The following is a 16136-nucleotide window of genomic DNA, read 5'->3' as shown; positions in this document are numbered from 1 at the left end:
ATATTAAACTATTTTATGGAATGCAAAAACATTGAGCCTCCTAACATACAGCAGAACCTCGATTTACGAACTTAATCAGTTATTTAACATTGTTTGTAAATCGAAATGTTCGTATGGTGAAGCAGAATTCACCATAAGAAACAATGTAAACATTCATGTTTACATTACATTGGAACCCATTATTCATAATGGGTTCCAGCCTCAACAAATGTCTCTCCATCCATCCATTTTCTACCGCTTGTCCCTTTCGGGGTCGCGGGGAGTCGCTGGAGCCTATCTCAGATGCATTCGGTCTCTATTTTAGTGAAATGGGAACTGCAATTTTTTGGGAATTTTGCCTTTCGTTCACAATCATTCAGACAGACATGACGATGGATGTTATTTTTGTTTTGTTTTTGCATTCTAAGTATTAAAATAAATGTGATCAAAAGTTTGCTTACAATGAAGCCAATGGGAGCTGCGCAATTCTGCCGATAAAGCCCTTAAAAAAGCATCCAAACACCTCCAATAGAGTTTTATATACAGGATGTTATTTGTAATGTAGTAACGGACAACTTTTAATATTTAAGTATTTTGATCATTTTAAGCATACGCGGTGCATTAATTCAAAAAACGTATCACGACTTTTGATTTTTTTGTCTTCATCACTGATTATTACTCACTGCAGACTTCAACAAACATAATAAACATCACTTATTGTATAAGGTCTGCTGTCAGGATGCCGACTGCTACGATGTTCATATATTTAAACGGGGCGGGGGCACCAAGCGTCTTTTCGAGTCTTTCTCGCCAGTTCCAGGTCATTAATGGCTGTCAAAGTGTCCCAACTCGTCGGGTTATATTCTCAGCCATCTACTTTCCAGGTGAGAGGCATGATTTATGATCTACAATAAACTTCCAAGGAGCAGGGAAGCGAAGAAACAGCAGACGACTCGATGATGTAAACATAGGGACACACGGTAGCGACCACAGTGTGACGATCTGTCACTTAATTTCTGTTTGTTTCCTTGTATTTACTTCCCATCAGTGCTCTTATTTTGTTTTCATTTCCTGTTTGTCCCGCTGAGCACTGTGAGTCTTCCCTCACCTGCTGTTGATTGGGAGCCGGTCCACCTCTGCAAATCAGCATGTCGCTATTTATGCCTGTCTCAAGCACTCCTCAGTGCTCGAAGATTGCTTTATGTCTAGAACTGTTAGATGCAAGACTGCTTTCTCCTCTGTTTGATGATATTAAAAATCATCTTACCTTCTGATCGTCTCCTGGTTCCTGCATCTTGGGGTCGCTACTACTGCATGCAGCCATGCAAGTTTCTAACACACAGCGCCGCTATAAATAGTTTGTCTGCGTTAGCGCTTATAATAACAATATCACTAAAACTTGGTTAATATTCACGTCACAAAATGTATAGGCGTATTGTTGGCGCATTTTGAATGGTTATTTATTGGATTGTATGGGCGGAATAGAGTTGGCTCTGCTGTAAGCAAACTCTTTTTTACGTTTCTTTAATTTAGAATGCATTAAAAAAAATCTGTCTGTCATTCTGTCTTTCATAATGATTGTGAACGATGGGCAAAATTCCCAAAAAAGTGCAGTTCCCATTTAAGGTTTGTACACTTTGAAAACAATATAAAGTGCTATCCAGTACTGTGTATCAAACAAAGATAAAAAGGGCTGATGGATGAAAACTTTCTATGTAATAAAAGTCAACAACAACAACAAGCTGCGGTATACTCTGCTCTGCCAACAAGCGCGCACACAGAATAAGAATCATATTGCCATTGTTTGAGAACTGGTTCACAAACTAGGAATTTTTGTTGGTACAATCGTGCAACATAAAACACCTTGGCGCAGTGGAAGAATGGCCGTGCGCGACCCGAGGGTCCCTGGTTCAATCCCCACCTAGTACCAACCTCGTCATGTCCGTTGTGTCCTTGGGCAAGACACTTCACCCCTTGCTCCTGATGGCTGCTGGTTAGCGCCTTGCATGGCAGCTCCCGCCATCAGTGTGTGAATGTGTGTGTGAATGGGTAAATGTGGAAGTAGTGTCAAAGCGCTTTGAGTACCTTAAAGGTAGAAAAGCGCTATACAAGTACAACCCATTTATCATTTATTTATTTATAACACAGAATAGGTAATAAAAATGAGCTGTAACTGAGCTATCAGATTTTGTTATTGTTCATGTGTCTGATAGGCCGAGGGGGGAAAAGTGTTCAGGTGGCGGGAGGTGTGGGTCTGGATGGACCGTAGTCTCCTGCCTGAGGGGAGAAGAGAGAATAGTTTGTGTCCAGGGTGAGAAGAGTCAGCTGTGATCCGACCCACACGCCTCCTAGTCCTGGAGGGATGGGAGCCTGCAGCCAATAACCTTCTCAGCAGCACGTACGATGCGCTGCAGTCGATGCTTGTCCCGGACTGGGGCGCCGGGGAACCACACAGTGATGGAGGAAGTGAGGATGGACTTGATGATGGCCGAGTAGAACTACACCAGCATCTCGGTCGGCACCTTGAGTTTCCTCAGCTGCCGCAGGAAGTACATCCTCTGCTGGGCCTTCTTGATGAGGGAGCTGATAGTTGGCTCCCACTTGAGGTCCTGGGTGATGGTGGTGCCCAGGAAACGGAAGGAGTCCACGATGGAGACGGGAGTGGGAGAGTACATCAGGGTGAGGGGGGATGGTGGGGCTGCGACTTTCCTGAAGTCCATGATCATCTCCACTGTCTTCTGGGCGTTCAGCTCCAGGTTGTTGATGCTTCACCAGGACGCCAGCCGGTCCACCTCTCCTGTTGGCGGACTCATCGCCATCCGAGATGAGCCCGATGAGAGCGGTGTCGTCCGCAAACTTGAGCAGCTTTATGGACTGGTGACTGGAGGTGCAGCAGTTTGTATACAGGGAGAAGAGCCAGGGGGAAAGCACACAGCTCTGAGAGTACCAGTGTTCGTGGTCCGACTGTCCGAGACAATCTTCCGCAGCCGCACGTGCTGTCTTCGGTCCGTCAGGAAGTCATTGATCCATCTGCAGAGGGAGTCGGGTACGCTGAGCTGGTAGAGCTTGTCTCGTAGCAGTCCAGGGAGGATGGTGTTGACGGCAAAGCTGAAGTCCACAAACGGGATCCTGGTGTAGGTTCCTGGGGAGTCCAGATGCTCCAGGATGAAGTGGAGGGCCACGTTCACTGCATCATCCACAGACCTGTTGGCTCTGTAGGCGAACTGCAGTGGGTTCAGGAGGGGGGCGGTGATGTCCTTGGGGTGGGGCAAGACCAAGCGCTCAAAAGACTTCATGACCACAGACGTCAGCGCCACCGGCCTGTAGTCATTAAGTCCTGTATGGTTTCTTGGGGACAGGGACGATGGTGGAGTTCTTGAAGCAGGACGGCACGCGGCATAACTCCAGAGAGGTGTTAAAAATGTCCGTGAAGACAGGAGCCAGCTGATCCGTGCAGTGTCTCAGGTGGAGGGGGAGACACCATCCGGCCCGGGGGCCTTCCGCCTGTTCAGCTTCAAGAACTGCCGGCGCACATCCTCCTTTCGGATGGAGAGGGCATGGCGGGATGGGTCTGTGGAGTCCTATGATGCCCTATCACAAACAAAATCATAAAATCCTTAACTTTAACAACAATATTGCTACAACAATAAACATTTAAAAAAGTAAAATGTACCCACATTAACAACAGCAGAGAAGCAGGAAAAGGAGCAGACGGGGGAGAAGGAACGAAGAAGGCGACGAGGGGAGCCATGTCTGCGGTTTGTGCTTTGGAAGAGCGAGGGATCGCATTGGAACAAGAGCACAGATAGTGTCTTCTTCACTGTGACATAAGTCTGCTGTGGCATTTTCCCAGAAAAGATCACAATTAAAACTTGATGTGGTTACTTACTGTGCTACGCCGTAGTCATGCTTGTGAGCACCATCAATGTACTCTTCACAAATAGTCTTTTTTTTTTTACTTCAAAGGGATTTGATCCTTCTTTCCTCGCTGGTTTGTTGACTCTATGCACTGTTATTGAGTTAGCAATATGGACAAAACTTGTCAAAAGGCAAAAAACCCAAAGAAAAGGCATATGTGACTCTTCCTGTGTAGCAAGTGAAGTGGAAGGCACGCGTTCACAACAATGTTTCACCCTGATTTCTTGCCTGCGGGCCCCAAATGAAGCGTTGGTTCACAGAGACATGTTTCGCACACAGGCATATTTGGCTTGATCTAACAGTTTGTAAAGATAAAGGGGTTTGTAAATCGAGGTTCCACTGTAATAGGACTAATATCCACAACATACTGCTACACTCAAATAAAAATACATTTACATTCTAATCACACAAATTCATTGATTTGCTGGCAAAGCTACTGCAGATGAGGTTTTTAAAAAGAAAGTTGCAGCAATACTATACATGGCAGTGAAAATATCGACTTATCAGTTTAGTGGACAAATGATACATGGCACAACAAAATCAATACTCAAAACTTACCGTTCTTGCTCGATGTCTTCATGTTTTTATACCTGCAACTACAATAAAAGGAATAGACAAACATCCCTTATCTGAGCTTTTGCAAGTTTTTTTTGTGAGAAGTTTTGCTCTTACAACAGCTGACCATTGGGTGGCAGTGTATGGCAAATTATATGATATGGCAATTGTGTTATGTGTTGGGTTACTTTTTTAAACATAGCTTATTCAATCCTACCCCTTGCATCACATTTGTTCATTTCTTGTCTCAATCTGTGACACAAACAAATAAATGAAATGTCAACAAAGTTCACATTAATAATTAGGTTGTGATTCACATTATTTGCATTATTTGCTGAATGTGTAATAAATGATAGATTGTCTCATTTAAAAATAAGGTTCAATATGTGTATCAAAATTCTAATTCCTATTTTGTAAACACTTGGAATTTCCTAAACTGGATCATTTTAGCACATTGTATTCTATAATTCAACTTAACTTAATGATATACTAAAGGGTTTAAGTGTTGTACGTGCATACAAATGTTATAAATGTAGGTGGTGATGCTGATAGGCATTTAATGTAGTGAGTCCCCAAGAACCACAGTTAAAATGATCTGAGTGGGTGCCTGAGAAATTCAGTGGTTCACCAATTAAAATGATTTATTTTGATTTCTTGCATTGTTCTTTTTCTTAAACTGTACTGTTAAGCTTCTTGATTGATATATTGAAACTTTTATTAGTAGATTGCACAGTGCAGTACATATTCCGTACAATTGACCACTAAATGGTAACACTCTAAGTTTTTCAACTTGTTTAAGTCGGGGTCCACTTAAATTGATTCATGATACAGATATATACTATCATCGTAATACAGTCATCACACAAGATAATCATCATTGAATTATTTACATTATTTACAATCCGGGGTGTGGGATGTGGAGGGGTGGGGGGAGGTAGGTTTGGTTGGTATCAACACTTCAGTCATCAACAATTTCTCATCAGAGAAATGGACATTGAAACAGTGTGGGACTGACTTGGTAGGATATGTACAGCAAGTAGTGGACATAGAGAGAGAGAGAGAGAGAGATAAGAATAAGTATCTACATTTGATTATTTGCAATCCGGGGTGGTGGGATGTGGAAGGGGGAGGGTGTTAGTTTACGGTTGAAGTTGCCTGGAGGTGTTCTTTTAGTGCGGTTTTGAAGGAGGATAGAGATGTTCTTTCTTTTACACCTGTTGGGAGTGCATTCCATATTGATGTGACATAGAAGGAGAATGAGTTAAGACCTTTGTTAGATCGGAATCTGGGTTTAACGTGGTTAGTGGAGCTCCCCCTGGTGTTGTGGTTATGGCGGTCATTTACGTTAAGGAAGTAGTTTGACATGTACTTCGGTATCAGGGAGGTGTAGCGGATTTTATAGACTAGGCTCAGTGCAAGTTGTTTAACTCTGTCTTGCACCCTGAGCCAGCCCACTTTGGAGAAGTGGGTTGGAGTGAGGTGTGATCTGGGGTGGAGGTCTAGAAGTAATCTGACTAGCTTGTTCTGGGATGTTTGGAGTCTAGATTTAAGGGTTTTGGAGGTGCTGTGGTACCAGGAGGTGCATGCGTATTTGAAAAAGGGTTGAATGAGAGTTCCCGCTAGAATCTTCATGGTGCTTTTGTTGACGAGAGAGGAGATTCTGTAGAGAAATCTTGTTCGTTGGTTGACCTTTTTGATTACCTTGGTTGCCATTTTATCACAGGAAAGATTAGCCTCTAGATTGGAACCTAGGTAGGTGACCTCATCTTTCCTGGTGATAACAATGTCACCCACTTTTATAGTGAAGTCACTGACTTTCTTGAGGTTGATGTGGGACTCAAATAGGATGGATTCCGTTTTACCCAAGTGTATGGATAGCTTGTTGTCAGCGAGCCAGGTGCAAATTCTGCAGAGTTCAGCACTGAGGATTTTCCCGACCTGTGACTTGTCCTTGCCGGATACCAGCAGGGCCGAGTCATCCGCAAACAGGAACAATTCACAGTCGCATGCTGATGACATGTCGTTTATGTATATTAGGAACAGTAAAGGCCCTAATATACTGCCTTGGGGAACTCCACAGGTTACTGAGAGGGGGGGACACGGTGCCGTTCACCTCTATCACCTATTTCCTCCCCTCCAAGTAAGATTAGCTCAATGAGGTTTTATCAAATCCGATTGCTCTGAGCTTATCCAACAGTATAGCGTGGTTAACGGTGTCAAAAGCCTTCTGAAGGTCCAGCATGACCATGCCGCATTATTTGCCCGCGTCCACCTCATGTTTGATGTGGTCGGTCAGATAGAGAAGACATGTGTCAGTGGAGTGGTTAGTTCTGAAACCGGATTGGAATTTGTACATGAGTTTTTTAGTGGCAAGGTAGCTATCGACCTGTTCATAAACTATGTTTTCCATTACTTTCGAAATGGAACTAAGAATAGAAACAGGTCGGTAGTTGCCAGGTTCTAGTTTGCTTCCTTTTTTAAAGAGGGGAGTTACTCTTGCTATCTTGAAATCTTTTGGTACTTGGCCTTGTGTAATTGAGAGGTTTATTATGTGTGTGATGATTGGGGCAATGGTGGTGGCAGAGTCTCTGAGGAATCTGAAGGGGATATTGTCAAGGCCGGTGGCCTTGTTTGGATGGAGCGCGCTCAATGAGCACAACATCGAGCAGTGGAACCATGAGTTTATTAACTATAATGTGTATATCTGTATTTGTTGAAATTCGAGCAGTGGAACCATGAGTTTATTAACTATAATGTGTATATCTGTATTTGTTGAAATTAAATCTGTGGTGACTGGCTAATTGTTTTGGTAGCGTCTAAACTAGCATGTTGTGATCCTGTGTACATCTGTGCAAAGCACATGCGCAACAGTTGAAACAGCAATTGTCTGGTCGGCTGACAACAAGGTTTATTTAGTTAGTCAATGCCGTCAACTCTTATAAGTTGGTACAATTTTCATTTTGTTTGGGAGTTTACCTGTTCAAATGATAGGTTGCTGATGTATATTAATATTTCTGAGATCTCTTGTATAACAATATTATAATATTATTTCCATGTCAATTCCATTAGAGCCAATTAAGGTCTTGGATTAAATTTGTTCACAATTGTGATTATTTCCTCTTCTGTCCTCTTCTCATCTCTAACAAAAAGTCAATAGTGCCTGGCCTTTCTCTGTGTGTACATGTCATTTAGCCAACATTCCTGTTATTAAAAATCATAACAGATACATTAATTAAAATAAAGATTTAAGGGCTCGAAATAAATGACATTCATGTCTAACCGTATGTGTATGTTATAAAATACAAATGATAGATGTTTATTTTCATCTTCCTCTCCTTGCAATGCCACCAGCTGAATCTACTGAAGGAAATACATCAGGATGAACTTGGTCGCATATCTGAAGACCTGGAGGATGAACTTGGAGCTCGGACCAGTATGGATAAGAAACTAGCTGAACTACGAACTGAGGTGTGGAGGCCAGATATGTTCTTTTTTTTTCATTCTTTGAAGCTTTCACCTTACAATTTGGTACTCTTTGGTCGACTCAACCATCCCTTTTTTCTTTAGATATTTTTGTGTTGTCTGTATTTAGTTTGGGATTACTCAAAATATACAGTGGGGGAAATAAGTATTTGCTCCCTTTCTAATTTTGGAAATGTATCATGCTACAATATGATCTGACATGAATATTACACATTTTTATAGTGAATGTATTCTGTTAGAGAGACAGAAGGTAAAAATGCAATATTTATTTGATGGAGTAAAATCCATATTTAATCCTCGAACAACCAGCTAGCACTGTGACCCCCACAGAGCGATTATTGGTCTATAAAACCAACAAATGAGTCCTGTCCCTTTAAGAAAGTACAGTCGTACCCCAATAGCTCGCAACAGAAAATACTCATATCACTGTCCCACATTGAAATAAATTCAAATCCAATAATCCGTTCTGGTACCCCCAAAAACACCACCATTTTAAATGTGACTTGCTTTTTAAACATTAAAAACTGACTTCAACGGTATCTTTAGCTTCTCCATATTTTCATGGATAAATATCCTCCTTTCAAAAATTATTTTAAGTGAAGTGTATTATATTTATATATCACTTAGAGACTCAAAGCACTTTTACATTGTGAAACCCATTATCTACATCGCTATATTTAGAAGGTGTTGTCGGTGTGGGTGACACTGGGAGCATGGTGGGTTAAGTGTTGGATGGCGGAGGCTAGAACCGAACCTGGAACCCTCAAGTTACTGGCACGGCCGCTCTACCCTCTGAGCCACACCACCCCGTTTTAAAGCCTTTGGGACATGTTAACACCCTTGGCTGGCGTTATATCTTAGACCAAGGGTCGGCAACAAGCAGCTCTAGAGCGGCTCTTTAGCGCCGCCCTAGTGGCTCCCATGGAGCTTTTTAAAAAATTTATTAAAATTGAAAAAGGTGGGGGAATATATATTTTTGTTTTAATATGGTTTCTGTAGGACAAACATGACACAAACCTCACTTGTTAGAAATCCCACTGTGTATATTAAACATGCTTCACCGATGAGAGTATTGGGCGAGCACCATTCTGTCCTACTAATTTGGCAATCCTTGAACGCACCGTAGTTTGTTTACATGTACAACGTTCTCTGACGCTGCCACAGTTTATTAATACGATTAACAACAACAACTATGCTTTAAGTTTCTGTTATGAAAATGGACAATTAAAATATGGTGGATTGGACCAACATTAAAATATTTATTACTTGGACTTAACATGACTTATTTGCACCACCAGGTCTTTGTAGTTATGTTTAGACATAGCAACCACAAAAGAACACAAACTAATGTAATGTATTGTCCTTTTTTTTACGTTTAGTTCTGCTCTCAAACACTGCTAATATAGTAGAGAATAAACTTGATTGCATCACAGAAAGTTTCTCAAACAAATCAAATGTTCAAACATTTTACAAAGGGATTGCTGCAGACACAAGCGGTCTGATTGTATTCCACAATAAGATGAAAGTGATATTTTTAAGAGCCATTTCCTTTGACGCACTTGTTTTTCCCTTTCTTTATTACCTTTATGAGCCACTTATTTTGGTACTCTATGAAAGCTATTTTCTATCTCTCTATTTGAATGACTGGAACACCCAAGAACAGAACAGCAATACGTAATTTTCTGCTCAAACTACACTCTCTCACTTGTTTTAATGCTACGCCCACAAAGAACAGCGGAAATGACGTCATATGCAACCCATACCTTTGGCCATTCAAAGCCAGTAATTTCCAGGAGTTACCTCACCCTCTGAAAATGTGTAGAATAAATATTACATTTCAACATTTCTGTCAAAGATTTGTGTCAGCCTGCGATACATAGTCATTTTGATAGTAGGCTGATATAGACACTTGCATCATGTGTTGCCTTTATTATAACGCTTATATAAGTCTTTTAATTTTTGCGACTACAGACAATTGTTTAAATTTATTTTTAGTTCGATATGGCTCTTTTAACATTTTGAGTTGTCGACCCCCTGAGCGTCAGTATGGTGCACATTGTGAAGGGCTATGCTCGTATTGCTTCACCAAATTGGCTACACGCAGACCTCAATCGTGTTTTACCATGATTTCTGTCTTTAATTCAATGAATATTGCCGATGTTTTCTTCCTAGCACCGCCCTTCACACTCACTTTTTTTGTTTCCATCCATCCACCCATCCATCTACTTACGCTTATTCGAGGTCGGGTCGCGGGGGCAGCAGCCTAAGCAGGGAAGCCCAGACTTCCCTCTCCCCAGCCACTTCTTCCAGCTCCTCCCGGGGGATCCCGAGGCGTTCCCAGGCCAGCCGGGAGACATAGTCTTCCCAACGTGTCCTGGGTCTTACCCGTGGCCTCCTACCGGTCGGACGTGCCCTAAACACCTCCCGAGGGAGGCGTTCGGGTGGCATCCTGACCAGATGCCCGAACCACCTCATCTGGCTCCTCTCGATGTGGAGGAGCAGCGGCTTTACTTTGAGTTCGCCCCGGATGACAGAGCTTCTCACCCTATCTCTAAGGGAGAGCCCCGCCACCCGGCGGAGGAAACTCATTTCGGCCGCTTGTACCCGTGATCTTGTCCTTTCGGTCATAACCCAAAGCTCATGACCAAAGGTGAGGATGGGAACGTAGATCGACCTGTAAATTGAGAGTTTTGCCTTCCGGCTCAGCTCCTTCTTCACCACAACGGATCGACACAGCGTTCGCATTACTGAAGACACCGCACCAATCCGCCTGTCGATCTCACGGTCCACTCTTCCCTCACTCGTGAACAAGACTCCGAGGTACATAAACTCCTCCACTTGGGGCAGGGTCTCCTCCCCAACCCGGAGATGGCACTCCACCCTTTTCCTGGCGAGAACCATGGACTCGGACTTGGAGGTGCTGATTCTTATCCCAGTCGCTTCACACTCAGCTGCGAACCGATCCAGTGAAGATCCTGGCCAGATGAAGCCATCAGGACCACATCATCTGCAAAAAGCAGAGACCTAATCCTGCAGCCACCAAACCGGATCCCCTCAACTCCTTGGTGGTGCCTAGAAATTCTGTCCATAAAAGTTATGAACAGAATCGGTGACAAAGGGCAGCCTTGACGGAGTCCAACCCTCACTGGAAACGTGTCCGACTTACTGCCGGCAATGCGGACTAAGCTCTGACACTGATCATACAGGGAGTGGACCGCCACAATCAGACAGTCCGACACCCCATACTCTCTGAGCACTCCCCACAGGACTTCCCGAGGGACACGGTCGAATGCCTTCTCCAAGTCCACAAAGCACATGTAGACTGGTTGGGCAAACTCCCATGCACCCTCAAGGACCCTGCCGAGAGTATAGAGCTGGTCCACAGTTCCACGACCAGGACGAAAACCACACTGTTCCTCCTGAATCCGAGGTTTGACTATCCGGCATAGCCTCCTCTCCAGTACACCTGAATAGACCTTACCGGGAAAGCTGAGGAGTGTGATCCCACGATAGTTAGAAAACACCCTCCGGCTCCCCTTCTAGAGAGAGGAACCACCACCCCGGTCTGCCAATCCAGAGGTACCGCCCCCGATGTCCACGCGATGCTGCAGAGTCTTGTCAACCAAGACAGCCCCACAGCATCCAGAGCCTTAAGGAACTCCGGGCGGATCTCATCCACCCCCGGGGCCTTGCCATCGATGAGCTTTTTAACCACCTTAGCAACCTCAGCCCCAGAAATAGGAGAGCCCACCACAAATGGTGGGCTCTCTCGTGGTTTAACTCTTATCTTACTGACAAGATGCAATGCGTCTCCCATAACAATGTGACCTCGGACTATGTTAAGGTAACGTGCGGAGTTCCTCAGGGTTCGGTTCTTGGCCCTGCACTCTTTAGTATTTACATGCTGCCGCTAGGCGACATCATACGCAAATACGGTGTTAGCTTTCATTGTTATGCTGATGACACCCAACTCTACATGCCCCTAAAGCTGACCAACACGCCGGATTGTAGTCAGCTGGAGGCGTGTCTTAATGAAATTAAACAATGGATGTCCGCTAACTTCTTGCAACTCAACGCCAAGAAAACAGAAATGCTGATTATCGGTCCTGCTAAACACCGACATTTATTTAAAAATACCACCTTAACATTTGACAACCAAACAATTACACAAGGCGAATCAGTAAAGAATCTGGGTATTATTTTCGACCCAACTCTCTCCTTTGAGTCACACATTAAGAGTGTTACTAAAACGGCCTTCTTTCATCTCTGTAATATCGCTAAAATTCGTTCTATTTTATCCACTAGCGACGCTGAGATCATTATTCATGCGTTCGTTACGTCTCGTCTCGACTACTGTAACGTATTATTTTCGGGTCTCCCTATGTCTAGCATTAAAAGATTACAGTTGGTACAAAATGCGGCTGCTAGACTTTTGACAAGAACAAGAAAGTTTGATCATGTTACGCCTATACTGGCTCACCTGCACTGGCTTCCTGTGCACTTAAGATGTGACTTTAAGGTTTTACTACTTACGTATAAAATACTACACGGTCTAGCTCCGTCCTATCTTGTCGATTGCATTGTACCATATGTCCCGGCAAGAAATAGAAATCTGCGTTCAAAGAACTCCGGCTTATTAGTGATTCCCAGAGCCCAAAAAAAGTCTGCGGGCTATAGAGCGTTTTCTATTCGGGCTCCAGTACTATGGAATGCCCTCCCGGTAACAATTAGAGATGCTACCTCAGTAGAAGCATTTAAGTCCCATCTTAAAACTCATTTGTATACTCTAGCCTTTAAATAGCCCCCCTGTTAGACCAGTTGATCTGCCGTTTCTTTTCTTTTCTCCTCTGCTCCCCTGTTCCTTGTGGAGGGGGGGGGGGCACAGGTCCGGTGGCCATGGATGAAGTGCTGGCTGTCCAGAGTCGGGACCCGGGGTGGACCACTCGCCTGTGCATTGGCTGGGAACATCTATGCGCTGCTGACCCGTCTCCGCTCGGGATGGTGTCCTGCTGGCCCCACTATGGACTGGACTCTTACTATTATGTTGGATCCACTATGGACTGGACTCTCACAATATTATGTCAGACCCACTCGACATCCATTGTTTTCGGTCTCCCCTAGAGGGGGGGGGGGTTACCCACATATGCGGTCCTCTCCAAGGTTTCTCATAGTCATTCACATCGACGTCCCACTGGGGTGAGTTTTTCCTTGCCCTTATGTGGGCTTTGTACCGAGGATGTCGTTGTGGCTTGTGCAGCCCTTTGAGACACTTGTGATTTAGGGCTATATATATATAAATAAACATTGAAATTCCCCGGGCACTACTTCCTCATAGGAAGACGTGTTGGTGGGGTTGAGGAGGTCTTCGAAGTATTCCCTCCACCGATCCACAACATCCGCAGTCGAGGTCAGCAGAACACCATCCTCACCACACACGGTGTTGATAGTGCACTGCTTCCCCTTCCTGAGGCGGCGGATGGGGGTCCAGAATCGCTTCGAAGCCGTCCGGAAGTCATTTTCCATGGCTTCCCCGAACTCCTCCCATGTCCGAGTTTTTGCCTCTGCGACTGCTGAAGCCGCACACCGCTTGGCCTGTCGGTACCTGTCCGCTGCCTCAGGAGTCCTATGAGCCAAAAGAACCCGATAGGACTCCTTCTTCAGCTTGACGGCATCCCTCACCGCCGGTGTCCACCAACGGGTTCTAGGATTACCGCCACGACAGGCACCAACTACCTTGCGGCCACAGCTCCAATCAGCTGCCTCGACAATAGAGGCGCGGAACGTGGTCCACTCGGACTCAATGTCCAGCACCTCCCTCGTGACATGTTCAAAGTTCTTCCGGAGGTGGGAATTGAAACTCTCTCTGACAGGAGACTCTGCCAGACGTTCCCAGCAAACCCTCACAATGCGTTTGGGCCTGCCAGGTCTGTCCGGCATCCTCCCCCACCATCGCAGCCAACTCACCACCAGGTGGTGATCGGTAGAAAGCTCCGCCCCTCTCTTCACCCGAGTGTCCAAAACATGAGGCCGCAAATCCGATGACACAACTACAAAGTCGATCATGGAACTGCGGCCTAGGGTGTCCTGGTGCCAAGTGCACATATGGACACCCTTATGTTTGAACATGGTGTTCATTATGGACAATCTGTGACGGGCACAAAAGTCCAATAACAAAACACCACTCGGGTTCAGATCCGGGCGGCCATTCTTCCCAATCACGCCTCTCCAGGTTTCTTGTCGTTGCCAACAAGCGTTGAAGTCCCCCAGAAGAACGAGGGAATCACCCGGGGGTGCACTCTCAAGTACTCCCTCGAGTGAATCCAAAAAGGGTGGGTACTCTGAGCTGCCGCTTGGCGCGTAAGCGCAAACCACAGTCAGGACCTGTCCCCCCCACCCAAAGGCGGAGGGAAGCTACCCTCTCGTCCACCCGGTTGAACTCCAACGTGCAGGCTCTGCGCCGGGGGGCAACAAGAATTGCCACCCCAGCCCGTCGCCTCTCACTGCCGGCAACGCCAGAGTGGAAGAGAGTCCAGCCCCTCTCGAGAGAACTGGTTCCAGACCCCTTGCTGTGCGTCGAAGTGAGTCCGACTATATCTAGCCTGAACTTCTCGACCTCGCGCATTAGCTCGGGCTCCTTCCCCCCCAGCGAGGTGACGTTCCACGTCCCAAGAGCTAGCTTCTGTAGCAGAGGATCGGACCGCCAAGTGCCCTGCCTTCGGCTTCCGCCCAGCTCACACTGCACCCGACCTCTATGGCTCCTGCTATGGGTGGTGAGCCCTTTGGAAGGGGGACCCACGTTGCCTCTTCGGGCTGTGCCCGGCCAGGCCCCATGGGGACAGGCCCGGCCACCAGGCGCTCGCCATCGTGCCCCACCTCCGGGCCTGGCTCCAGAGGGGGGCCCCGGTGACCCGTGTCCGGGCAAGGGAAATCTGGGTCCTTCGTTTGTATTCTTCATGGAGGTCTTTTTTTGTTTCCATTGTATTAAAAAAAATGTATGCCTTGCTAGCTATTGGTAAATGCGAATGAGTGAGACCCTGAATGTTTTGTTCAAATCTTACGGGCTTCACTGTTGCATTTGCTTTGCCAATTTGTAGTGGGGAGCCTCGTTACTCAAATTTCTTAGGTCACGCCAAGCTGAGGTACCACAGTTCTCTTAATCTAAAATATTATTTTTATTGTATTCATATTATTTTTCCTTAATATTTTTAAAATAATTATTATTTTTCCTTTTTTTATTAATAAACAAAAAAAATGATCTTTCGTTTCTGAGAGAGGACATAAACTAGAAGAGCTCCGCTCCCGACACTACAGTTTTGACCAAAAACCTGTGAGTTCCTGACTACTGATTGTGATCACAAGTACAGGACAGCTTGTGATCGACTACAACACTGCCCAGCGGGAGGCACAGATTCGCTAAAATAAGCCAACCGAAACTGCCAAAAAGCTGGGGGCTAACTCGCTAAATGTTAACTCAAAGCAGTTACCTAGCAACCCACAGCTTAACAACAAAACCGGAGGAGTTGGACATATTTTAAACGTTTTTAATCGCTTCTGACCACACAAGTTATCTACAAGAAAGGCTGACACAGCTCTGGCCAGTGCAAATACGTGAAATAAAACAAAAAAACATCATAGAGCCGCCGCTTACCGCAAAAGCTAACAACACCAACGGCTTCACTTTGCTGCCGAGCAACCATGAGCACGACAAGAGGCCGTCAACGGGGCAATACATCGTTACCAGAGGTGGAACCAGACTTTAAAGTTAGTACAAATGGTATAAATAAGAGACAAAGCAATGTAGACAATCTCCAGGAACGGATGATCAACGGTGTACAAAAATATGTTGCAGATATCCAACAACAGATTATCAAAGACAGAAAATAATGTCGTAATGAAATTATGTAATTTAAAAAGTTCAGAGAATAAATGAAGATTCTATGTGAAGACAACAAAGCATAAAACGGGAGGTGAAGAAGCTGAAAGAGGAGAATGCAACATTGCGCCAACAGTCTAATGACAAGCAGCAATACAACAGCCATTGGGACAACAGCAGTGTTGTGGAGAACATTAAAATTGGCATAGAAACTTTGCGGCAACAGTCGCAACTAAATAACATTGATTTAAAGAACTTCAGGGAGTAGATGGCTGCATTGAGACAACACCTCAACAAGATGTCACCAATATGGGGAATATCACTGTTT

At 45.0% G+C, this 16136-nt stretch overlaps 1 protein-coding gene across 4 annotated transcripts in view; it reads left to right on the top strand.

Annotated features, from left to right (window-relative positions):
* The window catches only part of ccdc102a (coiled-coil domain containing 102A), a 131590-nt gene that overhangs the window by 78986 nt on the left and 36468 nt on the right, over positions 1-16136 (top strand). For all 4 annotated transcript variants that reach the window (XM_061963845.2, XM_061963844.2, XM_061963843.2 and 1 more), the window contains exon 6: positions 7804-7920. In XM_061963845.2, coding sequence (XP_061819829.1) covers positions 7804-7920 — 117 coding nt within the window. The remainder of the gene's footprint in view (positions 1-7803; positions 7921-16136) is intronic.

The sequence above is a fragment of the Nerophis lumbriciformis genome, linkage group LG06 (assembly GCF_033978685.3).
Source record: "Nerophis lumbriciformis linkage group LG06, RoL_Nlum_v2.1, whole genome shotgun sequence".
Lineage (NCBI taxonomy): Eukaryota > Metazoa > Chordata > Actinopteri > Syngnathiformes > Syngnathidae > Nerophis > Nerophis lumbriciformis.
The sequence above is the reverse complement of the archived record's forward strand: the minus strand, read 5'-3'. Positions and strand labels throughout refer to the sequence as shown.